This window comes from Lathamus discolor, chromosome 5, assembly GCF_037157495.1.
Source record: "Lathamus discolor isolate bLatDis1 chromosome 5, bLatDis1.hap1, whole genome shotgun sequence".
Classification (NCBI taxonomy): domain Eukaryota; kingdom Metazoa; phylum Chordata; class Aves; order Psittaciformes; family Psittacidae; genus Lathamus; species Lathamus discolor.
This window is the reverse complement of record NC_088888.1, coordinates 115,102,269-115,128,244: the sequence shown is the minus strand read 5'-3', so window position 1 is coordinate 115,128,244 and position 25,976 is coordinate 115,102,269. Positions and strand designations below refer to the sequence as shown.

The following is a 25,976-nucleotide window of genomic DNA, read 5'->3' as shown; positions in this document are numbered from 1 at the left end:
GGCTTGAGTAGCATTGATTGTAATTATTTTTCACCATGATAGCCAGTGGAATGTAAATAGTTTTTTAATTTCTCAATGGCAAATCTATAGCTCCTGGAATTATCTACCTTTTATATGTATTATATATATCAATTATATGATTTATCTCACCTTTTGTTTGCATTTAGGGAGAAACCGGAGCTGCTTTATCCGTGCCAGCTCCACACTGTGGTTGGGCTCAGGAAAAGAATCTCATTGATGGATTAGTGCAACAACTCTCCCAGCCATGGAAGGATGCATCTTACAAGAAAATCCATAGGTGACTAATCAGCCAGACTGGCCATCCCTCACCCACAGTGGTAAGCAGCCTTTGAGGTCTGGGTATACCTGGTATTTTGGTATACCTGGAGCTCAAGTCTGAATCTAAATTAAATTAAGCTAAGAATCTAAATACAGAATTTCAAGCTTCATATTATGTGCCTTATGAACAAAAACAAAACGAGAAAAAACAGTTTCCGCTGTGCATATTTTAGTCTTGAATCCTGCTTTTCTACCACTTTTCAGCAGTGCCCGGTAACTTAACACCTTTGCTTTCATGTTTGTTTGTTTGTTAAGTTAGTCATCACACAATGTCATTTAGAGTCAATTTAGCACCCTTCCATTGTGCTGAGTGATTCCAGTGAATAATGATAGCAGGATTAGCCAGCTACTAATTAAATGCTGCTGCCTCTTAGCTTGAAAATGAAACACCTCTTTGGAATTTAAGAGTTTCTGGCTTTATTTAGGCTGTGTGTCTAAATAGGATGTACCAGGTTAGTGTAGACAGTACAATCTGAAAATAAAATATTAAAACAGCAAAAAAGAAAAGAGGGGGAAGAAGAGGAGAGCAAGAAAGTGAGAGAAGGGAAACAAATTCACCCTGTCATAAAAATGTTGAATTGCATGGAAAGTTTTCCACACTTTGCTCAATCCTGAGTGCAATTTCCTAATTTTGCCTTTGTACAATGCAGATAAAGGGTTCATGTCTGTTCTCACTTCCACTCACAGGTGTGTCTTCAAATTTTTGCAAGTGATAAGTGGTGTAAAATAGGATGTATTGCCTATTTGTTGAAGCCTACAGGTGTACCTGTTCCAGTAAAGCAGGAGCTAGGTTCCTTACCGCTTGTGGACTAAAGAACCCATTGAGTGCTTGCACTTGAATTCACTGATTAAAGTTTGAAGCAGAATGAAACCTTTATTAATTTTATTTTTTTCAAAATGTGCTACCAAATATCACAGTCTTTCACAGTTCAAAGAGAGTTCTTTGCTTTTTCAAAGACATTATTAAACTGATTGTACCATCCTCCTCATAGGACTGTGGTGGTATACCCTCCTATGATACAAATAATGCAAATGGTACAAATGACACAAATTATGACCTCCTGTCTGAAATAATAGGGATGATCATAGAATAGAGTAATAGAATAGAATCACAGAATAATTAGGGTTGGAAAGGACCTCAAGATCATCTAGTTCCAACCCCCCTGCCATGGGCAGGGACACCTCACACTAAACCATCCCACACAAGGCTCTGTCCAACCTGGCCTTGAACACTGCCAGGGATGGAGCATTCACAGCTTCCCTGGGCAACCCATTCCAGTGCCTCACCACCGTTACAGTAAAGAACTTCTTCCTTATATCCAATATAAACTTCCCCTGTTTAAGTTTGAACCCATTACCCCCTGTCTTATCCCTACAGTCCCTAGTGAATAGTTCCTCCCCAGCATCCCTATAGGCCCCCTTCAGATACTGGAAGGCTGCTCTGAGGTCCCCACGCAGCCTTCTCTTCTCCAGGCTGAACAGCCCCAATTTCCTCAGCCTGTCTTCATACGGGAGGTGCCCCAGTCCCCTGATCACCCTCAGGGCCCTCCTCTGGGCTTGTTCCAACAGTTCCATGTCCTTTTTATGTTGAGGACAGCAGAACTGTACACAATGCTCCAAATGAGGTCTCAAGAGAGCAAAGTAGAGGGACAGGATCACCTCCTTCGACCTGCTGGTGACGCTCCTTTTGATGCAGCCCAGGATACGGTTGGCTTTCTGGGCTGCGAGCACACACTGAAGCCAGCTCATGCTCATTTTCTCATTGACCAATACTCCCAAGTCCTTCTCCACAGTGCTGCTCTGAATCTCTTCTCTGCCCAACCTGTAGCTGTGCCCGGGATTGCTCCAACCCAGGTGCAGGACCTTGCACTTGTCATGGTTGAACTTCATGAGTTGGCATCAGCCCACCTTACAAGCGTGTCAAGGTCCCTCTGGATGGCATTCTTTCCCTCCAGCGTATCAACCAAACCACATAGCTTGGTGTCATCGGCAAACTCGCTGAGGGCACACTCAATCCCACTGTCCATGTCACTGACAAAGATGTTGAACAAGACCGGTCCCAACACCGATCCCTGAGGGACACCACTCATTACTGGTCTCCAGCCAGACATCAAGCCATTGACCACAACTCTTTGTGTGCGGCCATCCAGCCAGTTCTTTATCCACTGAGTGGTCCATCCATCAAATTGATATCTCTCCAATTCAGAGAGAAGGATGTCGTGTGGGACAGTGTCAAATGCTTTGCACAAGTCCAGGTAGATGACATCAACTGCTCTACCCTTGTCCCATCAGCTCCGTAGCCCCATCATAGAAGGCCACCAAACTGGTCAGGCAGGATTTCCCCTTAGTGAAGCCATGCTGGCTGTCACCAAGCACCTTGTTGTTTTTCATGTGCCTTAGCATGCCTTCCAGGAGAATGTGCTCCAAGATTTTACCAGGCACAGAGGTGAGACTGACTGGTCTGTAATTCCCTGGGTCTTCCATTTTCCCCTTCTTGAAAATGGGGGTTATATTTCCCTTCTTCCAGTCATTGGGAACTTCACCTGACTGCCATGATCTTTCAAATATGATGGACAGTGGCTTAGCACCTTCATTTGCCAGCTCCTTCAGGACCCGGCAAATGAAGTTGCTAAGCCACTGTGATGATACCTAATCCTGAACTGACATCTGAAGGATTTTAAATAACAGTTATCAATGACAGGTCTGTAAGCTAGCTTCAGTTCTCTTTATCCTGTGCTAGGATGAAGATGAAGGCATTTGACCCTCTTAACATCCTGATCCAACGCCTGGGCTTTTTTCCCTTGAGCTCTTGTTGCATTTAAGGATTCATGATGAATAACAATAACAAAAGATGAGTCCCATCTGGTTTCTGTTGGTCGTTAGTTTAATTCAGTTAATGACTACTCAGAGTTTAGTCTGCCAGCCAAGGAAGGTATGCAGTTATCAACATTACTGATAGGATAAACCAATTACATAAGCTTGTTTTCAAATCTCCCCAAATCCCCTAATACTTCACAAAGTAAAACTCTTCAGTTGAAATGCACCTGCTTACAGAAAGATACAGCACCAAAGAGAAGTTTCATTTAGAGCTTTGGGTAGACCAAGTGGTTTTGTTGCCATTTTAAGCATGAAATATAGCATGAAACTGAAAAGAAAGTACAGAAAAGAAAAACACAGAGTTGTAAGAAAGCCTTTTGAGAGCTGTCAGAAGCACTGAACAGCTCAGTATGTGCTGTGTTTTGGGGGTCTAGTTAGTGCTGCATCTCTGAGCTGTAACAGTATTTCTCAAACTGTGCGTCCAGCCATTGCCTTGCCAGGGCTCCAGGTTAATCCCGTGTAGGGAGAGCAAAGTGTCTCTGGGGCTTGGCAAAAATGCTTGTCCTTCCCTCATGAAGATCTGCACTTGTGCCTGGGTAGTGTGGGAGATGGCTCCTCCTTTCTCCCAGCATTTATAGCCATTGTGAAAATAGATGATTCCAGAAGACAGTCTAACACGCAATTGCAGATGCAGATTTCATTGTAGAGGTCTGAGACTCTCTCTTCTGCAATACAGCTAAACTGCACAGGCACATGCAAGCAGTTCCACAAGCCTGCGCCAGAATGCGCCAGACCAAGTGAGATGGAGCTTACAAGGGAGAGAACAAAATGCCAAGGGGCAAGAAAGAGGAAAAAGCACAAAGAACAGTGAGAAATTAAAAATGTAGGTCATGGAATGTAAACCAACATCATCAATGCCAGGCCATGAAACAAGGGGAGCATTTTGTTGCTGAATAACATGTTGCAGGCCCAAGTCAGTGTGCAGCACACAAAGTATGGAAGATGCTGTGCAAGGCACGTGTGCAAAAAGAATGAGCAAACAGAGGAGGATTGGGAACAAAGATAAACTGGGAAGAAAGTTTTTGAAAAAGAAAGAGGTTGGAAGAGAGAATAATGGCACAAAAGCTGGTATGGAAGAGAAGGGCTGAGACAGTAGAAGGAAAGATGAAAGAAGGTACAGCCACTGATCTGATTTGCTGCTTTTCATTAGAATTGTATCCTTTTGCCACTTTTGGATGCCATACAGACATATATGTATATGAAATTACAAGCTTTTCCACTTAACAGGGTAAAACTCCCTTCCAGAACTCTGGCATCAAAACTACTTGCAAAACCCAATGAAACAACCTTCAGTATTAAGTCAACTGTCAGTGTTAAACAACATCCTGTGCCAAGCAGGGAGATGCCAGCCCAGCTAGATGAATACATACCAGAGTGTTTACATGATAACTGGTATGATGAATCAAACTCTTAAGCAAATAGATACCTAGGCAAAGAGCAGAGCGACCAAATTCCATGGTGCACTACCCTGCTATCTCTGCTGCGTTGCAAAATGCATTAGTCAGAGGTAGAAGATAGCCCTTGGCAGTATGTGTGGAGAGTACTATGATCCCCACAAGCCCCTGGGTTCTTACTTCCTGATGTTTTCAAGTGTGCTTTCTAGCAGTACTCTGCCCCACTGTCTATGTGGCAGTCAACCAAGGTCTGCATCAGTTAGAGAGGGTTCATTTACTAGAAGGAAACAAGTCCTACAAGCAGGATATCAGGTGCTTAGGAGACGGCAACCTCAGAGCCCAACCTCCCGTTGCACAGTTGTGGTCCAGAGCCTGATCTGCCATTCTATAAACAACAATCACGCCAGATTCTCTGGTGGCACAGAGCCACAGAAGCTCAGCTTGAGCTCTGTCTTCTTTATCTCTTGTAGCACTGAAGATTGTGCTTTAAAAGATGCCCAGGATATAACAGATGAAGTAAAGTGTACTAAATTCAACAGCAACCTTAAGTAAAAGCCTAAGCTGCTTAATTTATCCTTGGAATCATTTTACCACTGAGCTTTTTTTACCTTTCTTGTGGGTGCTGTCATAAGTGTCCTGTGGGAACAGTGGAATTGGCATTTCTGGACGTTGAAATAGATGCAACTAAAGTAGAGGAACTGACAAGATCATCTCTTGGTGTCTCTTACAGCCTTATTTTTTAGTATGATTTTAGCAAATGCATTCAGTTACTGTCCTAAGCTTGCAATGTTACGCTGCTCCCACTAGGCTTGTGTAACAAAAGCCCAACTACCAAACCCCTCTGCTTCCTCCATGCAATACAGAACGTGGTACTGTCAGTTTTGCAAAAGGTTGGGAAATCAAGATCTGAACCATGGCAAACATGTAAAGTAAAAAGTAAAGAAAGATACTAAAGTTAATAGGTAGCCAGCTTATCATAGAATCATAAAATCATGGAATGGTTTGGGTTGGAAGGGACCTTAAAGCTCCTCTAGTTCCAACCCCCTGCCACAGGCAGGGACACCTTCCACTAGACCACCCTCATAGTGAAAAATTTCTTCCTAATGTCTAATCTAAATCTCCCCTTTTTCCGTTTACAGCCATTCCCCCTTTCCTGTCACTATATGCACTTGTAAAAAATCCCTCTCCAGCATTCTTGTAGGCCCCTTTAGGCACTGGAGGGCTGCTAAAAGGTCTCCCCAGGGCCTTCTCTTCCCCGGGCAACCAACACCAACTCTTTCAGCCTGTCTTCATGGGAGAGGTGCTCCAGCCCTCTGATATCTTTTTGGCCTCCTCTGGACTCACTCCAACAGGTCCCAACCCTTCTTGTGCTGAGGGCCTCAGAGCTGGAGGCAGTATTCCAGGTGGGATCTCATGAGAGTGGAGTAGAGGGGGAGAATCCCCTCTCTTAACCTGCTGGTCACAGTTGGTTTCCAGGCTGCAGGCGCACACTGCTGGGTCATGCTGAGCTTCTCACTAATGAACACCCTCAAGTCCTTCTTCTCAGAGCTGCTCTCAATCCCTTCTCTGCCCAGCCTGTATTTGTGCTTGGTATTGCCCTGACCCAGGTGCAGAACCTTGCACTTGGCCTTGTTGAACTCCATGAGGTTTGCACTGGCCCACCTCTCCAGCCTGTCCAGGTCCCTCTGGATGGCATCCCTTCCCTCCAGGGTGTCAACTGCACCTCACAGCTTGATGTCATTGCAAACTTGTTGAGGGTGCACTCAGTCCTGCTTTCCCTGTCACCAACAAAGATGTTAAACAGTGCTGGTCCCAATACTGACCCCTGAGGAACTCCACTTGTCACCAATTGCAGAGTTTTATGTCCTGCTCAAATAATTTTCTGCTTCAAATTTGGGTGACAGTTGCCACAAAACTCCCATGTGCTCCCAACTGGGCCTGGATTCTGAAGAAAGGAGCCAGAACAAGGTACTAGATCTCCTTCTAGGAGCTTCCTAAAAGAGATTTAGCTCACCAGAATTGGATGTCTGCTCCCCGAACACTGCTATCCCTTCACATTCACACATGCTGTTGACACTTCACCCTGCCTATATCTGCTTGGCTTCTGCCTGTGATTGTAACCAATGTGAAACCTCTGGCTCCATTTCCCTCACTGCAGGATTTGAAAGCACAGGCTGTGTGAGGCAGAGCTGAGAGGTGGAGCTGGACATCAGCTGTTTCCTGGTGACTTGCAGACCAGTAAGTACCATTGCACCATGTGGTTACCTCGCGGATGTCAGAAGCAATATGTAGTGGACCAGCTCTTTTAAATAGTTACAAAATACCATTAACACCATATCCCTCTCTATACCTGTTTTTCTGACATCAGATTACACCTAGGTATGGTGTATTGGTATTTGTTCTGTGCCTCCCAGTGGTACCACAGGTCCATTGGCAACTTGCTCCTTCCTTGTCCTTTACTTCTTAAGTCAAGAATTAATAAGGAGAAGAATTTGCTAACACCATTTTAGGTGTGCTGCCAGCATAGCACAAATGGCATGGTTATCTTGTCAGAAAAACACTGGTAGCTGACAAGTCCTGCAGAGAGATTAAATACATGGGAGGACTGTGAGCAGTACGAGAGAGACCTCCTGCTACTGATAAGCTAAAATCAGTGTTTGTTCCCCAGCACTCCCGCTAGCAAACCAGTCAGTTGCAGTGTGCATTCCTGGTGCCTGACCTTCTCCGTGTGGCTGTTGTGCATCTTGTAGCCTTCGAGCTTCCCACAACACAGATCAGACTCTGAGAAGGGAGAGGGGAAGGGAAGAACAAAGGAAGGCAGAAGGGGAAATAAATACCTAAATTCTTTATTTTTTCTGGTTTTATACCTAGCGTAGGGAAAAGGACACTGGCAGGGGACAAATGGTATCTGGACATTGCTATGCTAACATGACAGCTTTATGGGAAGGCAGTACTGGGTCAGAAGCCTGATTCCCCCTACTTTTGGTTCAAGATCTGTTATGTAGGGGAAAGAAAAACATTTTCAAGGTAAAAACACTGGTAGAGTGGTAGAGAGCAGACCTGAAACCTTCCTGTGCCCTGTGACAGGGTGGTGTGGTTATATAGCTAAAAAATACTGACCATTTCACATGAAATAGGGGCAGAAGAGGAGGGTAGAATGAACCCTACCCACATCACTGCTTTCTGCAGGCTGCAGTCCACATGGGCAGTTCCCTCAGTTCCTCTGACAGCCTCACAGCAGGTATGCAGGCTTCGTACTGCATGCACAACGTGAGCTCATGCAGCTGTAACATTCCTCCTCCATCACTCATGCTGGTTTTCCTCCTTCCTCTCCCCTCTTATACCTCCCTGCAGCCACTGCACCTCGTTTCCATCCCGTGTCCTCCTGTCTCCCCTTTGCTCAGAGCCTTCTCTGTCACACACCTTTTGTGGCTTAGGGAGGAGAGGGAAGGGAGCAGGGGATGGCAGGTCACCTGAGTGGAACCAGGACCAAGCAGAGTTCAACCTTAACATGAGTTAGTGGGTTGGGGTGCACAGGACTGGGGAAGGTGATTGCAGTTCAAGGTAATCTCTGCTCACGGCTTTTCCTGGGCCTCTCTGGTAGAGCACTACAGCCCAAGCCAAAGGAAATTCTGCATCTGATTTCCACTAAGAGGATAAAATCAGCCTCTATGGGCTCAGGCAGAATTCAGCCCTGAAGGTATATGAATAATGTTTCCTTAACTGGCATCTGATATTGCTCCTTGCATTACACTCCTATTAGCGAGAGACAAGCAAGGCCTCTCTGACCATCCAGTGGTTCATGATGTTCAAGACAAGCTGTGCAAACCCACTTAAGGAAGAGGAGGAACAGGACAGAATGTGATACATGGGGGTTGTAAATCATCACTCCAGCTAGAAACCAGGCAGGGGTCCTGAGCCTGTTCATCCAGTTAAACGGGTCCATGTGCTCAGCTGCAGATAACATCAGTGCAGCAGAAAACCTGAGACTGCAACATGGGCAACAGGAAGCCCACCCTGCAGAGCTAAATTAAACCCACTTTTTACGTAGCCTTTACACCCAGCCTGCATCCATGGGTTGCTACACCTGCCATGCTGCTGGTGCAGTCACACAGATTAAATATGCTCTTCTCAGACACGGAAGCTATTATTTCTGTGAGATGAAACAGCATCCCACACTCTTATTAACCCGTGCCCTACTTCAGAAGTAAATCTAATTTGTGGTTTTCATAGTTAGCTAAAGCTGGAGTTGGTTTGTCCCTGTGTCTGCTCTGACTTTGCTGGATACATTTATGCAGCACCGTATGTGGCAAAGCCCTGTTTACTGTGGCCTGTAAGCATTATTCCTCACAACAGAGTAAGGAATTGGGATGGTTGGAGCTTTTTGTTTCACTGGGGAAGAGAGGAGTAAAAGCACAACTGTTACAAATATCCCTTCATAAAGCAAGTTTTGTATTTGGCAGAGAATGACGTGCTGTCTGCTGAGTGATGTTTCTCATCTGGGATACTCCTGCACATCTGGACACCTTCCACAGACTGTCTCAAGAGAAACAGAGTTTCAAAGGATTCATTGGCTTTCTGATGGCAAACATCAAACAGAATGGGTGGTGTTTCACAAACACACTACGTAATGGGGAAAGGGAAGTAGGATCTTCAGCGATGGCCACCACAGCAGCAGTATGTACAGTAATTTATATGGTGGATTCATCTGGAGGTTATGTTACAGAACAAGCAATGCAAGAAAGCGAAGGAAACACAAACCCTTTTTTAACCAGTGCTCTATATTTTCAGTTAGAGCTGGCACAGTTTATTACTTTTTAAGGCACTGAACATAACTATATTAAACCCATGAAGATGTGTGGAGTGTGAGTGGCATTTCACAATCTTTGTGGGGGGAAAACATAGGGCAAGACTGTGCAATTTCAGTTCCTCTGGGGATTCAGCTCTGCTCTGTTCCTGTCCAGTTTGGTTATTTCAGTAGTCCCTGGGTGTACTTACACTGCTGGTGACCGGCAGCTTGATGGAAGGCAGTGTGTAACAGATTAACACCTGGATGGCTGGAGTGACACAGCCCAGCTTGCAGAAATGGAGCCCTGCGCACACTTCAGTGATCTCGCAGTCCACTTGCGGATTGTTCCTCCTGTCCTTTGAGCTGGATGGCAGATAAACTTTGGTTAATGTATTATACTATGCCCTTTGTAATGAAATAACATCAGATAATATGTATTTAGTGGGGATTTAAATTCCTGAGCTGATTACAAGGAGCTGTTAAGACCCATAAGCTTTTAGCAGTGCCCCGTGTTGAGTTGCTACGATGCCCAGTGCTGCAGCGATGTGCTCTTCCCAGTGGTGCTGGAAAGGCTGGGACTTTGTTAGGAATAAACCTGAGAACATAAAATGTCAGCAATACAACTTGATATTCAGTGAGGATTTAAGTGAAAACGATCTCCTATATTCTGAATTCTTCCAGCTTTAACAAGCTGTTTGCTCTGAAATCCCAGGTGTGACAATCTCTCCATGCACTTCCCAGCAGTAAAACTAGCTTAGCAGCATTTACTATGCCCAAAGAATGTTACAGAATGTGACTAATTAATGCTTGTAAAATGCTTCTGAGGAACGCGAAATAAAGGGATTGTTACTTATTAATGCATGTGGAGAAGAGGTCTGAGCTCCTGCAGGTGCCTGGTTCAGCACAGATGTCAGCCCGCCCCTGTTTGATTCGAACCCCTCCATCTTTACCCCTCGCCGACACGAAGATGAGCGGTGGAACACACACCCGGGTTGTGCCGCAGCCGAAGGTTGCCCCTTCATTGATGAACCCGCCCTACCCCGGGCCTTTGTGAAGCGCTTTAACACCCGATCGCTGCGTGCGCAGCGGGGCCCGGCGGGGCGGGGGCCGGAGCGCAGCGGCACCGGCAGCTCCAGCGGCGGCCCCGGGACCCCGCGGGACATGGGAAGGGGGGAACGGGCAAGGGTGGGGAGGCTTGGGCGCGCCAGCTCGCGCCGCGCCGCGCCACGCCCCGCCACGCCCCGCCCGCCGAGGGCACGCCCCCCGCCTGCCCGCGCGGTGACTCGTCCGAGCTGCCACGTCTTCCCGCTGACGTCACCGCGAGCCGGCTCCTCCCCAGCCAATCCGCAGCGCCAGCCGCCGCGGCCAGCCGACGGGGCCCGGGGAAGAAAGGCGTGCCCAGGCGCATGCGCCTCCGCCGCCGCGGGGCACGCCGGGAAAGCGAGTCCGACCCGAGCCGCCGTGCTGCAGCGCCAGCCGCATGAGGACTCCGTTTCCCGGCGTGCCCCGCGGCCGCCCCCCGGCCATGTAAGCGCTGCTCGGCTAGAGGCCGCCCCGTTTCCTGGTTGGGCTCGGGCAGCCATTTTGGGCTGAGGAGCGAGCGCGGAGGCCGCGGAGCGGGCAGGGCGCCGGCGGAGGGGCAGGCCGAGCCGAGCGCCGGGCGAAGGCGGCAGCCGTTGGACGTCTGCATCCGCGGAGCGCCCGCCTCGGCGGCGGGAGGTGCCAGGCCGCGACCGTCTCCCCTCACAGCGTGCTCGCCGTCCCTCGGGCCGCGGGCCCCACGGACATGTCCAGCATGAATCCCGAATAGTGAGTGCGGGCCGGGCAGGGCCCCGCCGCGGCTCCGGGGCGGGGGGCGCGGAGGGAGAGTGCGATCGGCGGGCAGCGGGGCGGGGGGGAAGGAGGCGGCCGCCGGGCCTGCCGGGGGGGGGGTGTGGGGGGGTGCGGTGAGGAACGGGGCGGAAGGGCCGAGCTGTCAGGTCTGAAGGCCCCCGACCACGGCGGAGTGGTGCTCCGGGGGCCGTGCAGGCGCTAGGCCTGCGGGAGCCGTCCCGGGGGCTGGGTTACGGGGCCCTGGCCGGGCGGGAGGGGCCGGGTTATCCGCGCGGCGGGCTATGGAAAGTTAATGATGCCCCCGCCATAAACCAGCGCGGTGGGGCCGGCATCCCGCCTCCCTCCCCTGGAGCGCAGTAAGTATGGGAGCAGCGGGCAGCGATTCTCCCGGGTCCCGATAGTGCGCATCGGGGCCCAGGCTCCAACAAGTGACGGGGGGAGACCAGCGCTTTGTGAAAGCCGATCTTCCTGGCCGGTTTGCTGCTGGCAGCTTAGTAGTCAGAGGTCCACCCTTCACTTTAGCTGCAAGTCATGTGCGTGTCACATGGCTCTTGCAAAACACTTCTTGCCTATGTAGATTTTGCAACGCTGGGAGTTGATAATGAAACGCTCTTAGGGTTGTCTTGGACTGAAATAGAGCTTGCCTAGAAAACCTGATAACGGCACAGGCTCTTCTTGAGGTTTTGTGTTTATGGCCTTTCTCTGTAATTGGCCTGCTCGGGTGTAGAGATGCCTGAGCTCCCTGGTCAATAGGTGTCTGTATCCTGGCAACTGGAAGAGCAGGGACTTGCCCACCAGGATGTCAGGGGCCATAAACCTTGTTTTGCTCACAGCTTTTTTGGGTGAATAAGGGGAGGGAGTTGGGATTAGTTTAAAAAAGCACTTTTAAAACTGCTGTGCTCTCAACACTCTATGGTTGAAGAGTGGTTTTAGTATTTCAGATGCTGGCTTTGCTGGCACTCCACTTTGAGATGATGAAGCCACTGTGCCCTCTAATGTAACTGAAGTGGTTATGGTATTCAAATGCACGTGTGGTATGACATTACAGCTCTAGATACCCGTTGTCTCTCATCATGGATGGTGCTTTCACAACTTTAGTCCTCAAACCATGCTTTGCCACACAGCTGAGGCTACTGACTTGTGTGGCTATGGCTTTTGTGCTCAATGCTTATGGCAGTGTGGTTGCAAGCACTCTGGGCCTGTTAAAATCACCTGAAGAGCAAGCAGGAGTAGAAGGCCAAGCAGTCATTTAGTAGTGTGAGATTGTTGGGGATAGTTAAGAGGTACAGCCAGGAACTCGGGTTACATCTTGGCAAGATGACATAACAGCCTTCCTCATGTGGCTTTGGGAAACACCAAAACAGTCACTGGAGGTAGTCAGTGGGTGAAAGACCAACAAATAGTTGGTACCTCTGTGGTTGTAATGATATTCAGAGTTAAACTTTGTCTTGCGGGCTGGTGGGCTTTGTAGTGGAAAAACTGCCAGCAAAGTGTTGGACCACTAACAGTGTACAGAAACTGGTTGAAGAGGGCTTTTTTCATAATTATTTTTACCCTTGGTAAAGCCTCTCTGCTTTCTAGACTGATGCAGAGAGGAGTTCCCTGAAATGAGATACTGGATGTTATGAACATAGGGAAAACATTCTGAGGGAGGTTCAGCCTTTGAAGAGTGCTTGTTCCTGGTGGTGAGGCTGAGTCCTTGAAATTGAAATGGAGGAAAAGCTGTAGTTTAAGATTAATTTGTAGTATTAAATTGGTACTTCCTGACAGGATTGGGGCTGCAGGATGAGGATAGGAGAATGGGAAGGGTGTGGTGAGATGAACAGAAATTATCTGTCACTGTAATATGTGTACTTGGATCAGTTTTAAAGCAGGAATAAGATTTATGGGATTACAACACTATTTCTTCTGTTACCTGTGACAGCTATATATACAGATGACCATATGTCCTTTTAAAAGTTCCTTGTCTGTAATGTAACACATTCTCACTTCCTTATCACAACTTCAGATCAGGCTATAGCCCCAAATCCTCTCTCCTGGACATACCAGAACTCTGTCAGAGGCCAGTGGGAGAGATGGTTAAAAGTGAAAGACCTTCATACTGAAGTTACAGGATTAGCAGCTGCTGGTGCAATGGTTTGCAGGGATGGGTATGTGTTCTTAGAGCTTCCTTAACTTCCAGGGCTGTGGGGCAGCTTACTGAAGTAGTTAATGTGCTTTCCTTCAAGTGAAGGAGCTGAAGAGGGATGAATGAGATATTAGTGCTAGTGTTTGGAAGCTAAATTCTGGGAACACCTGCCCACCTGCCACTGGGATGTATTCCTTCTGCCTTTCTCCCCCCTTATGGTGTTTAAATGAGAGAAATGTCAATATTGACTCTGTGGTGACTAGGTCATGTCAGGTTCGGCATTTCCTACCCCTTATGCAACATGCAAGTAGTAGGCTGACTAGCATAAACACACTTGTGGGTGCACTAGCTAACAGCCAAGTGGTATCAGCAATTAGTCTTGATCAGTGTTCTTTAGTGTCTGGATCTTGTTCTAGATAGCTCCTTCAAGGAGATACGAGGAGATGAAGTGTTTTTAAGAGTAAATTTGGGTGGGTTTGTTCTTCAGAAGTGTTAGTGATTAGTGGGAGGGGTGGGGGGGGGAATGTCAGTCTTGTGTGATGGTGTTCAGTAGACAAGAATTGAGTGACAGCTTCTGGGTTGCTGGAGTCATCTGAAATTGTTTGCGTTCTCACCTTTCCAAACAGCAATCTGCGATGCAGAGTGGCTTTGTCTGCTGGATTGTTTATTTACACAAGCAGTGTGTAATCAGACAGCCATGCTTCAAATTTTCTTGGGTGGTAGAACAAAGACTGGGGATTTGAGGCTGCTGCGAGGACCTGTTCACAGTCAATGTGCAGCTGACATAATGATTAAAGCATATTCCAGCAATTCCCTGTTGGATATGGATAACCACCTAGTCTTGTCTGCTCTGGCATTAAACTTCCTTGGCATTTAAAAAATCCCCACATCTACCTGTACAAAAGGCAGTATCAGAGGCCCACAGGTCCCTTGTTCTATGCAGCTGTGCCCAGGTCTGTCCTGAATTTGACTTCCTGGTGTTCTGCTGAACTTGCTGACTGCTGCGTGGGAAATGCTTGTAGCAGGAAGATGCTGCTTCGCGGCTTGAGAATTTGACAGGGCTGCTTTGGAGGTGCCTTTTTTGGCAAGAGGCAATTAACACATATGTATCATTTATCTATTCAGCAAGAGGAAGTTGCCATATCCTCTTCCTGATGGGGAGGATTTGAAAGCCTTACTCTTACTGACAGTACAAACCTACCTGCCTTGCTGCACATGTTCTTCCAGTGTGCTGTCTTACAGGGGTGAGGTATGACTTGCTTATATAAATGGTGAGAAATAGCTGAATGATAAATCTGAATTCACACTATCTCCAGGTACTGTGGAGAAGATTATGCTGCTTTGTGAAGCCTCCCTAAACTGGAAGAGCTGATGAGTTAAGCTTTTGAGTTTAAAGAGTGAAATGCAGTGGCTGCAGAATTGGTGGGGTGGCTCTTCAGGAGCAAATACCAAAATTAACCCGCATGGTTTGTTGGCCACATTGCTGCAGTTGAACCTGTTAACGCAAATGTTCTCTCAGTCTACTTCAGTCTAGAAATAGATCTCTGCACATTTTTGGAGCTTATTTTCATTTTTATTTGATCTAAACTGTTGCTGTACCCTGAGAGCTGTCTCTAGCAGCACACCATGTGTAACAGGCTGCTGATTTGGTCCTCAAGGCACCTGCTGTATTTTAAAAGGTCTTAGAGCAGCTGTATCTAGAAAGGAAAGCACTGTATCACTGGGATATGGAATGATTTTAATCTCTTTAAAATCTAAATAGATTCTTAAATTACCTCTGAATTGATGCAGGTCTAAGTGCAAGTCTTGCTTACCTGGCAAAACTGGATTTTTGTGGCACATCACCCATTTCTAAAGTCAGGGACAGAGGTCACCCAGTAAATGCCATTTCCAGCCATGCCGCAGCCTAATGGGTGCTGGCCCTGGCTTTGGTGGCTTAAATCACCGTGTGAGCCTGGGGTTGTCACTTGCTTCAGGAAGTACTGAAGCCAAAAGTGAGGGAAGGTCTTAATAACAAAGATGTCAAACCCAGTATTTAAAGCTTCTAGGTTTTTGATGTGTTAACAGTAGTGCTGTGTATAAACCATTATTCTTGTTTGCTTCTGAACAGTGAAAGATTCAATGGCAGGGTAGATCCGGTTCAGAGCTGCTCTTAGTGCTAAGAGTCAACAGGGGAAGCCAAGCTACTTGATTTTGGGGGCTGGGGGGACCTGAATTCCCCTTGGAAGCAAGGGGAGGTTCATAAGGAGCTCTTCATTGCTGAAGCTTTATTTTCCTACACCAGGAAGGATTTTTTTTTCCCCCACTAATTTTAGTGAAGACAACACAGTGGTAATATTCATGTGCTACCATTCTTAAGGGGATTATAACATGCTACAAGCTCTAATACTTTCAAGTGTATTAGTGCTTGCTGTAAGTAATAATTTAACTTCAGGCCTGCTGAAAATTCTGGTTTTGCAGAGAACTGAAGAACCAAAGCTTCCTGCTGAGGTAGGAAGGAGCTGTTTGAGGGCTTAAGCAGTTGTGGCTTCAGTTTATGCCTAATCATGGGGAAGAAGGCATAGGTTTAACAGTGGATAGGTTTAACAGTGGACCAGGTCTTGGAGCTGTTGTAACTTAGTCTGTGTAACCTGGAGACCCATGTTTCTCTGCTGCTCTTGAGCTAAATTATTAGTGGGGTAAGAAGTATTAAATGTGTCTTGCTGCAGTTGCTATTGGGTATTCCCTTCTGTTCCTGATGGGTGTTGGTTGATGAGAGACAACAGAGCTGGGTAGCTGAGAGTGACTATAACACTGGTCAATACAGTCCCACTTCAGTGATGCTGAGGCTTAAACCAATTTGTTTTTTTGTGATGCTTAGGCTTAAAGCATGCTTTTTGCTTATGATAAAGCGCAAGTGCATCCTCAAGCACTGACTGGTCAGAGGGGCTGTGGTGTGTGCAAGTGGAGCCACAGGAAGCACAAAACTCTTCTTTTAAAGCATGCAGGGAGGCAGTGCTCTGTACTCCAGGTTGTGAGGAGGGATTTTGGTGTCCCCTTATGGGCAGGCCCAAGCTTCAAGAAACATGTATTTTGGCTGTGATGACCTGTGTGAGAGCACAAGCAGTAATAATGCTTCTGGCCAGTAATAATGTTTCAGCTATCTTGAAGCTGTTAAGAGTCTATGATTCTGTGATACGTGGATTGTGATGTAATGTAACTTATCTCCCCTGAACAGTTTAGGTTAACTGTCACTATACTAAAACCATCTTACCTTGTAGTAGTAGTGACTTGACAGGTAGAGTTGTGAGTTCTGGGGCTGTGAGCTATGTGTTCTTTGGCTTTGATTTTATTTTTAATAACTTGAGTGCTTTTAGGTTTGCACTGTGGGAGGAGCTTGCATTTTAAGGATCAGCTTTTTAGTTGCTACATTTGCCATTTCTGACTTCTAGTCTTAAGAGAAGTGCTGTGGAAACTGAAGGAGGTTTCAGTTGAGTTTGTTCTTGTGGACAGGGACCAGCCAAGTTGATGGTTATTTGGGCACTGGAGCAGAGCAGTGACAAGCAGAGCAGCTGACCATCTGCTTGGCTGTATGGATGCAGTTTCCTGGCTGGATTCCTGCCAGCCAGAGCAAGTATCAGTGCTGAGGAATAATAGGTGGGGACAGTTGACTTTGGGCATTTGCATATACTTTATCTTCTCCGTTTGGTTAAGGGGGCATAGAAATATGTCTGTTTTAAACTCTTGTGGTTAAACAAGAACAGGGCTTAATCCTGGACACTACAGAGCAGAAGAGTTGTAAACATAAACTGGTTTAGTCTAGTACATGCAAAGTAAAACAGCTTGTGTAAGTGGTGGCTTGGTGCTTTCCCTGTGCTACTTGATCTTTAGTATTAAACTGTCCCATTAGTCTTATGACTAACACAAAATCTAATGTATGCCAACAATAAAATCTTCACTACTTGTTGAAGTGTAAGTCTAGGTTGGGCATTGGTGGTACTATGCTTGTTCCCTCAATGCTGGGAGAACTCAGTATTAAGCAAATAAAATGTCACCTCTTCCAGTGTGACTTGAGAATTCCTAATATCACATCCGACATCCTCTGGAGAAGGAACAAAACCTCTTCTGGCAATGGCTTTAGCTCTATTCTAGTTCCTGAAAGGCAAGTGGAGTATGTGGTTGCTGTCAGCTGTTAATAGTCTATGGTGGGAGGTGGATGTTCATTTTGTTTTAGCAGGCCACTAAACTTAGCATCCATAGTTTGTGTATTTAAATTGCTTATTGTGCTCTTGGGTTCAGCTGGAACTTAAATTTGGGTAACTTAAGCTGAGGAAAGAATTGGTTGTTTTTGGCCAGCTATGTGGTATTGGTGAAGCTGGGCAGTGAAATCAAGCCTTTATCTTTAAAGAAGATGCAGAGACAATGGCTCCGGTGGGCAGCAGGCTATTACTACCATCTGCGTGTTACTTGAGTCACTCAACCAAACAGTGAGCTTGCACTTAATTGCATGATTTTAATCTTAGCTAGAACACAAAGAGCTGAAGCAGGACTGTGTTAGTCTTGCTGACAGTCACATAATAGTTCCAGAGTAACTTCCTAGGAAAGCACAGTTTGAAGCAAAAATGCTGTGTTCAGAGCATTTTCCCTTCCCAAGTAAATGTGAGTATCTAGCCAGTTTAGGCTAGAGAAGCTTGGAGTTATAGGTGCCTTTCCCAGTAGTAAATTAATTTACCCTTCATAATACACTAGCTATAAGGAACTTGGTTCTCAATAGTGTTTGTCATTAAGTGACTTTATCTTTTTTTTTTTCCTTCTGCAGTGACTATTTATTCAAGCTACTTCTGATTGGAGACTCCGGTGTTGGGAAATCTTGCCTTCTACTTAGGTTTGCAGTAAGTGATCATGCTTGAAAACTCTTATGTAAAAAAAGCTACCAGGTACTTTGCAAGCACCTCTCTGCTACAAGAACTTCTTGAAAGGACTGATGTCTGTCAGGTTTGGTATTCCAAGGAATAATTAAAATACTGCAGAACCCTCCTGTTTTCTGCTTCTAGCTGATGTATGAGTAATATGGAAAGAAATAGTATCATGAATATGTCTAAGCTTAATTTTCATTTTCCTGTTAGCTGAGAACAAGGTATCTTAATTTAACTTCCATCATTACACTAATGGTAGAACATTGAAGATGGAAGAACATATACTTGAATTCTGGGGTGTGTGCTTTCAGGCATGAAGAGTACAAGTGTGTCAGGGCAACACCTTCATCAGTTACTACTTGATCTGAATATTTTCAGCCAGATGAAGTTTGATGTCTTCATTGAAAAGGCCTATCAATTGCTTAGCCAGGGGGAGGACTGATTTAAATAATGCTCTAGGAATAATAAGGCTTTATGCTTCCTTTAGTGAATGAATGTATAATAAATGTTAAAGTAGCTGGTGAGCTGCTGTGGCTGAAATTTGATGCAAGAAACTCAAGTTTTGTTGTCAACAGGAAAAGTTAAAATGGATTTGACAGCTCTGAGTAGAAAAAGCTGGAGTCCAGTGAACTCTTTATCTATGTCTGTGCCAAAGTGTGCTTTATGTTGTCATGGGAGGAGAGGAAGGGAGAATGTGGAGCATTAGTCCACAAACTTGAGTCTCGTACTACAAGGTGATGGTAGCAGTTTCCCAGCTTAAACAATTGCTTTAGGCACCTCTGGAGGCAGCCTGTTGTGTTTCATGTTGTTAATACTGGTCTGGGGTGTACAAATGGCATCACCTAAAGTAAACCTATTCCATTTGCTGTTTGTGCCGTATTAGGACAGGGAGACACCAAAACCAGTATGAACACAAGAAGCATGTATCCTGGTCTGCTCACAGACCTGGAAGCATTGGGTTGGAAGTGACACCAAGGCTTGAGCAGTGTTCCCAGATCAGTCTTGCCTGCTTCTCTCGCAGATACTCCTGAATTAATTTTGGCATCATGTGAATAATCCAGCTTCCTTTTTTGGATAGCCAGCAGCTTAAGTTTAGGCTTAGTTATCTGGTGTTTCTTCAACTAATTAGCTTTTTCCTTTAGAAATTTGACTTTTACCCTGACATGAATTACTACAGCATTCACTTACCTGTGCTCTTGCTGTAGGTTAAATTGCATCAGGCTTTTCAAACATACCCTTTTGAGTATTGAAATATTAAGGAAATAAATGTCATGTCATTCCAAAAGGCTTAATGTTTCTTACTTGCATGTGTTCCCTTGGGCAGATATATTGCCTAATGTGTCTTCCATTCACAACCAAAGAAATACATAGCTTTTGTGATAGCTGTTGGTTGCATAAAGCCTTTTGTGGTATGTTTTACATGAAGCTCTATCCTTCTGGTGCTTTGGGAATAGAAACTTCCTTCATGCTGGCAAGCTAGCAGTCACTAGAAGGTAGCAGAGACTCATCCAGCACTTCCTTTGTGTCTTAAGGCCTGCTGGAGACCCTGCAGTCAGGTCCATGTAAGCTGCTAAACCAGTGCTGTGTTTTCCTTCCTGTATTTACACAGACTGCAGAGCTGAGGACTTAACACAAGTACCTCAGCTGTAATTCTAAACTGCCTTAGCAACCAGCTGTGGCAGCAGAGGATCTGAAATTCAGATGTGGAGTGTGACTGAGGCAAAGCCTCCGACTTGTAGGTAGCTGCTCTATAATACAGATGAAAAACCATCAAAGGAAAATGAAAGTCTGAGGCACCTTAATAACTGTAATGGTTATTCTAAGTAGCTCCTCAATCTGCCAACATGAGCAGAGACTGTTTTTCAACTACAGTTCAAAAGGACTTAACACTACAGGATTTCCAGAGGGGGCTTTTTAACTGGTCTTTGGAACATAACTCTTGTTTGAGGTGCTTTTAAGAAACTGCAGAATTTGTGTAAAGCAAACACTCAAATACTTTCTACCCTCTAGATTTTGCCATGAATGATCAGACTGGTTTTGCTGGGGAATTAAGTACCTTTGTCTGCCTGGTGCCTGCCTGTTGCATAATGAAGTAGGTGACTGTGGAAGAGGTGCAGCTGGCTTGACTTCTGTTCATTCTTTCTCCTAGGATGACACGTACACAGAAAGTTACATCAGCACGATTGGTGTGGACTTCAAAATCAGAACTATAGAACTAGATGGGAAAACAATCAAGCTTCAGATAGTAAGTAGTATTTCTCAACTCCTGGGTACTTTAATCTGTTGAAGCACAGAACTACATTCATAACTATTGATAGTTATCTTTGTAGTTTAATCATTAAAATAGAAGAGGTATCTTCCCTGCTACAAGAGGCTAGGCAGTTTTTACAAGACAGGATTCCATGAGCTATCCTTAAAGAAGGATGCTTATCAAGGCTGACTGCCTGAAAGAGGAAATGACCTGTTGCAAACTCTTTTTTTCCTGGGAAGAAGAAAAAGCTGAAGTATTTAAAAGGCACTAGGGGCTGCGAGCTGGAGGGTAGAATCCTGTGCTGAAGTGCTCTCTTCTCAAAACTGGTGTAGTTTTGCAGTATTTAGCAAGAATTTGTGCAAGTGCGGGAGTATCACAACTCAGTTGTCCAAGATGCCAGGAATTCTGCAGCAGCTGTTAATAGCAGACTGCAGTGTCCAGTGCTGGGAACTCTTTTTGTTGACCTGCATGGAAAAACTGACACAGATGCTGGTAACTGTTCTGCTTGCTTTAGCACTGGGCAGTGTTTTCTAGTTATGCTTTTGGCCTTTCACTTGGAATTAAGCAGGGGAAGGGACTTGGCACTTCTTTCCTCTAATCGCGAAGCACTCCAAAAGGGTGACTGGTGTGATGAAATTTAATATCTATGCAAGGTCACACACTCCTTGTCAGCCACTGCTTCCAGCTCAAGCAGAGGCTGTCAGGACTGGAAGGCAATGACTCAGGGATTCCAGGCCATGTTGTGGAGCAGAAGTAGAGCTTAGAGCCAGAAGCCTGAGTCTGAGCCTCCAGACTGCTGTGAGTGTCCTGAGTCCAGAGCAGCCCACTAGGAGTGCTGTCACTGCTGAAATCTGGCTGTGAGTCTGACTGTTTTTAATGCGCAGCCAGCCCTATTCTTGATGTGGCTTCAGGGAGAGAGGTGTTTGGGTGAGTGCTGTTCTGCCCTGGTTGGGGGGAGAAGTTGAGCACCCAGTGTGCCTCCTTCACTTTCCCTGCATGGGAAGGGAACCAGGTTTTGAGTTGCATTTCATTCTCTGAAGAGGGTGTTGCTTTCAAATGCATTGCTGCAGCTCCTGTACAAAGGAAGTCGAAGGGAGTGGTCATGTTAGAGACCCACATCTCTCTGACCTTATTCCTAGCAGGTTTTCAAGCCCTGGTTCATGTTTGTTCTTCTGACCACTGAACCATGGCTCCTTCATGGATCAGAACTGCTTAATGTTTTCCTTGGTGAGATCTCTTGGCTATACTTGCTGAAACCAAACAAATGAGCACTTTAGAAAAGTACCTACTGAAGTGTAGTTCTTCTCAGTTAAAGTATCCTGATCTTCTCAAATTCTATTTGATGCATACAGTTTCAGAGCTGCTTATATAGCTGTGACTTGGAGGTGCTTGTAGTTGGATGGCTGATCAGCTGACCTGTATTTCTGGAAGTCAGTATGTAACACTGGAACAGTTACCTTGCAATAACTGATCCTGTTATTTGCCTTGTAGTGGGACACGGCAGGACAGGAGAGGTTTCGAACTATCACTTCCAGTTACTATAGAGGCGCTCATGGCATCATAGTTGTGTATGATGTTACAGATCAGGTAAGTGCTAAACCTGTCCCTGGAGAGTTTCTCCTGGTGGAATACACTAGGCTGATAAGTAAGACTGGGAATTCAACAACTGAGCACTACCTAAGGAGACAGTGACCATATTCTTCAGGCCATCTTAAAGTTTATGAAGCCAAATGTATGTTTTAATCTCTGGTTTGGGGCTAAACACAGAAATAAAAGGAGCAATGGGATCTGTGGCTTTATAGCAATTTTATTTCAGGCTTAACCTAAAACTTGCTGGGCAGGTGATTGATTGTTCAATGTGAATACTTCTCACCCTGCTTTTGGTCACAGGAAGTCTGAGTTACTGGTGGAAGTTGTTGAAACATCTCTTAAGGTATTTGAACTTTGATCTGCATCAAAACCTGGCATTTGAAGCAGAAAATTGTCAGCATGTGTGCAGGGTACAACTGAGGCAGTGTCTTCTGTGAAAGATCTCTGAAGATTACTGATGCAGTAGCCCTGTCTGAAAGGCTTTTTGGAAGTGTAGAGTTTTCTGAATTGATAGAAAAAGAACAGTTGGGTTCAACTGTTAACTTGGATATCGGTGCAGTGCAGCAGTTCTGCATTTCTGGAGGCAAAGGTTGTTCCACCATCTCTACAGCAATGTGGTTTGCACCTAATACCTGGTGCTTCGTTAAATGCCTGGGATTCTTCTGGTTTTAGCTGTGCTATGTGTTATCCGTGCTACAGGAAGAGGAGGAAGAGTACCAGATGGTAGAAGCTGAATAGTCAAGATATTGGAGCAGGGAGAAATAATGGGGGGGAGTGCAGGAGGGAAGGAAGTGCTGATTGTGTAGGGCCTGGACTGAGGAGCTGCATAGACCTTGTGTTGACTGAAGTAATCAGGGGGAGTACTGTAGCATTAGGGAGCTCTCTTGTGGTTGGGAGTTGCACTGATAAGTACATGGATTTATCTTCTTTCCCAGTCATTGCTGAATAATGCTGAGCTTTACTCTTAGTTTTAAGGGTCTTGCTTACTGCTGTCTTATCTCCTAGGAGTCTTTCAATAATGTAAAACAGTGGCTGCAGGAGATAGACCGTTATGCCAGTGAAAACGTCAACAAGCTGTTGGTGGGGAACAAATGTGATCTGACCACAAAGAAAGTAGTAGACTATACAACAGCAAAGGTATGTTGATGTTAATGTGTTTGCGCAGTTGAGCACCTAATCTGGATTGTAACACACTTGAGTAAGTTCTAGTGCAAAGAAGTGTCTTGGTATGCAGATGTCAAGGTACCATAAATGCCAGCAGCTCACTGACCCCATGCAATGCAAGCCTTCATCAGGCTGGAGCCTGGGAGTGGGGTGGTGGTATTGGAACTTGCAGCTTACCCAGCGGTGCCCCAGGAAATGAGGTACGAAGCAGTGTATGAGCTCACTATTCACTGTTTCTTGATTTGCAGGAATTTGCAGATTCTCTTGGAATTCCATTTTTGGAAACCAGTGCAAAGAATGCCACAAATGTAGAACAGTCTTTCATGACCATGGCTGCTGAGATTAAAAAACGAATGGGCCCCGGAGCGACAGCTGGTGGTGCAGAGAAGTCCAATGTTAAAATTCAGAGCACTCCAGTCAAGCAGTCTAGTGGAGGTTGCTGCTAAAACTCGCCTCCCCCCTTTTTGTCTCACAACAATGAATTTGCAATCTGAACCCAAGTGAAAAACAAAAAAATTGCCTGAATTGTACTGTATGTAGCTGCACTACAACAGATTCTTACCGTCTCCACAAAGGTCAGAGATTGTAAATGGTCAATACTGACTTTTTTTTATTCCCTTGACTCAAGACAGCTAACTTCATTTTCAGAACTGTTTTAAACCTTTGTGTGCTGGTTTATAAACGTGTAATCCTTGTTGCTTTTCCTGATACCAGACTGTTTCCTGTGGTTGGTTAGGATGTATTTTTGTTTTGATGTTTCTATTGGCATGTTTAGATGTCAGGTTTAGTCTTCTGAAGATGAAGTTTAGCCATTTTGTATCAAACAGCACAACAGTGTCTGTCACTTTCCATGCATAAAATTTAGTAAGATATATGTAAGATCTGATTTGCTAGTTCCTTCTTGTAGAATTATAAATGGAAAGATCACACTATCTGATTAATAGTTTCTTCATACTCTGCATATAATTTGTGGCTGCAGAATATTGTAATTTGTTGCACAATATGTAACAAAACTGAAGAAAATGTTTAATAAATATTGTACTTATTGGAAGTAATATCAAACTGTATGGTGATAAATATTGTCTTAATTTGTATGGCTAAGGGGGAAATCAGGCTTGCATTGTGCACAAACCGTATCTGTGTGCAGCCATGGCGCTCAGACCTCCTAGTAGACCAGAGCCCTTCCTTGCAAGTGATACTAGTGACTGTGGCCCAAAAGACTGAGTGGTCATGGTGCTTAAGGCACATCTGCTGTACCAGAAGCACCCAGCCGATGTTCAGGGAGGCATAATGCACTCTGAATGTACAACAGCTCCCTAACTTGGTCTTGGAACTTAATTTATTTCTCAAGGACTCTACTTAGGGAATTCCTGTCCGCTTTGCATAGCAGGGGTAGAGAACAGTATTTCCCTAACATGAATGACTTCAATGTAACCTTGAGGTGGTATAACTTTCTACCAGTATATTATGTCTTTTCTATATACTGTTGATTCCATCCTCTTCTAATCAGTACATTTCTGACTTAGTGCAACAGCTTAGCTTCTATTCTGTTACGCATAGAGGCACCAGAAGGATGCAGTGGGACCGGGAGGCCCCACCCCAGCCTGTTGCTCAAAGTAGGCGCTATCTGGAACAATTTGGAACTAACCAGCAGCCAGGAGGTTTTGGACAGTGTGTGATTCTTTGTACAGAGCTAATCAAATCATTAGTGCCTGATGTCTAGCTAAAAGCCACAGGAAAGCTAGCCTATAACACTTCCTATACATGTAAAATTGTTCAGCTTTATCTAAACTCCAATGTTCAGCCTATTCTGTAAATAGTCTCATGTTTGAAAGACCATGTAACATTCCCCTAGTAGTAAATACACCCTGTGATAGTAAAAAAAAAAATATAGCTAGGTATGTTGTGAGGTATAAACTAAAACTGGTGCAAATATCCTCTTTTTTTTGGGGGGGGGGGTGACTTTGGCTAACAGCTTTCTTCAACATAGTTGCATAAATCAACAGGCAATTGTAATACATAAAGTATTGTCATGGTTAAGTTGAACTCTTCCACTTGAGACCTTCACAATAAAGTGATGTGCTTTCTATTAGAGATGTGCTTGTTGGTATAATTCATTATACAATGTGACTTGCTCCTCCTTGGGAGCAGGAGCAGTAGGAGTAGTGAGTGCTGCCAAGATCAGGGAGTGAATCAGGAGGAGGTGTGTTGAGGGTAAAACATCTTCCCTGCAGAGAAGTGCACAAATGAACTTAAATGTCAAGATGCCTGCTACATACTATCCAAAACAATGTTAATATATACAGTAATAAAAGCATTGCAAAACCAGCTTGGGCTACACCAGTTGTTTGGTGGTTATTTTTTGTCCCTAAGTCATTACTGAGTTACTGTGTTGGTGTTATTAAATGCTAGAGCCTGCAGAGGTCAGGCAGGAGGTGTGTGGAAGAGGGCAGAGCAGACCTAGAAGCCTGGAACAAGGGCACTGTTGTCTTTTAACCTGGGAGCTCAAATGTGAACTGTTTAAGCATTGCTCTGAGTGCCTGTAGGTATGGGACCTGGTGCTGGCAATGCCAGTGAGACCAGTCTTGCTGTGACCATTTGCTTGAGCCTTTCTGCTGAAATTTAGGCTCACAGAATGGTTTGGGCTGGAAGCGACCTTAAAGCTCATCCAGTTCCAACCCGCTGCCACGGGCAGGGACACCTTCCACGAGACCAG

At 45.3% G+C, this 25,976-nt stretch overlaps 1 protein-coding gene and 1 long non-coding RNA gene across 2 annotated transcripts in view; both read left to right on the top strand.

Moving 5' to 3' along the window:
- Window positions 1-10,234, top strand: part of LOC136015798 (uncharacterized) — a 30,997-nt gene extending 20,763 nt beyond the window's left edge. Inside the window, exons 3-5 of the long non-coding RNA XR_010613353.1 lie at window positions 168-338; window positions 6,769-6,848; window positions 9,074-10,234. This is a non-coding gene — a long non-coding RNA (uncharacterized LOC136015798). The remainder of the gene's footprint in view (window positions 1-167; window positions 339-6,768; window positions 6,849-9,073) is intronic.
- A 722-nt stretch (window positions 10,235-10,956) lies between these two features.
- RAB1A (RAB1A, member RAS oncogene family) lies at window positions 10,957-25,588 on the top strand. The gene is made up of 6 exons (XM_065682259.1): window positions 10,957-11,208; window positions 18,159-18,231; window positions 20,405-20,500; window positions 21,998-22,093; window positions 23,102-23,233; window positions 23,509-25,588. Exons 1-6 carry the CDS (start codon window positions 11,186-11,188, stop codon window positions 23,704-23,706), a joined length of 618 nt encoding a protein of 205 aa, XP_065538331.1. The 5' UTR covers window positions 10,957-11,185; the 3' UTR covers window positions 23,707-25,588.
- The last annotated feature ends 388 nt before the right edge of the window (window positions 25,589-25,976 follow it).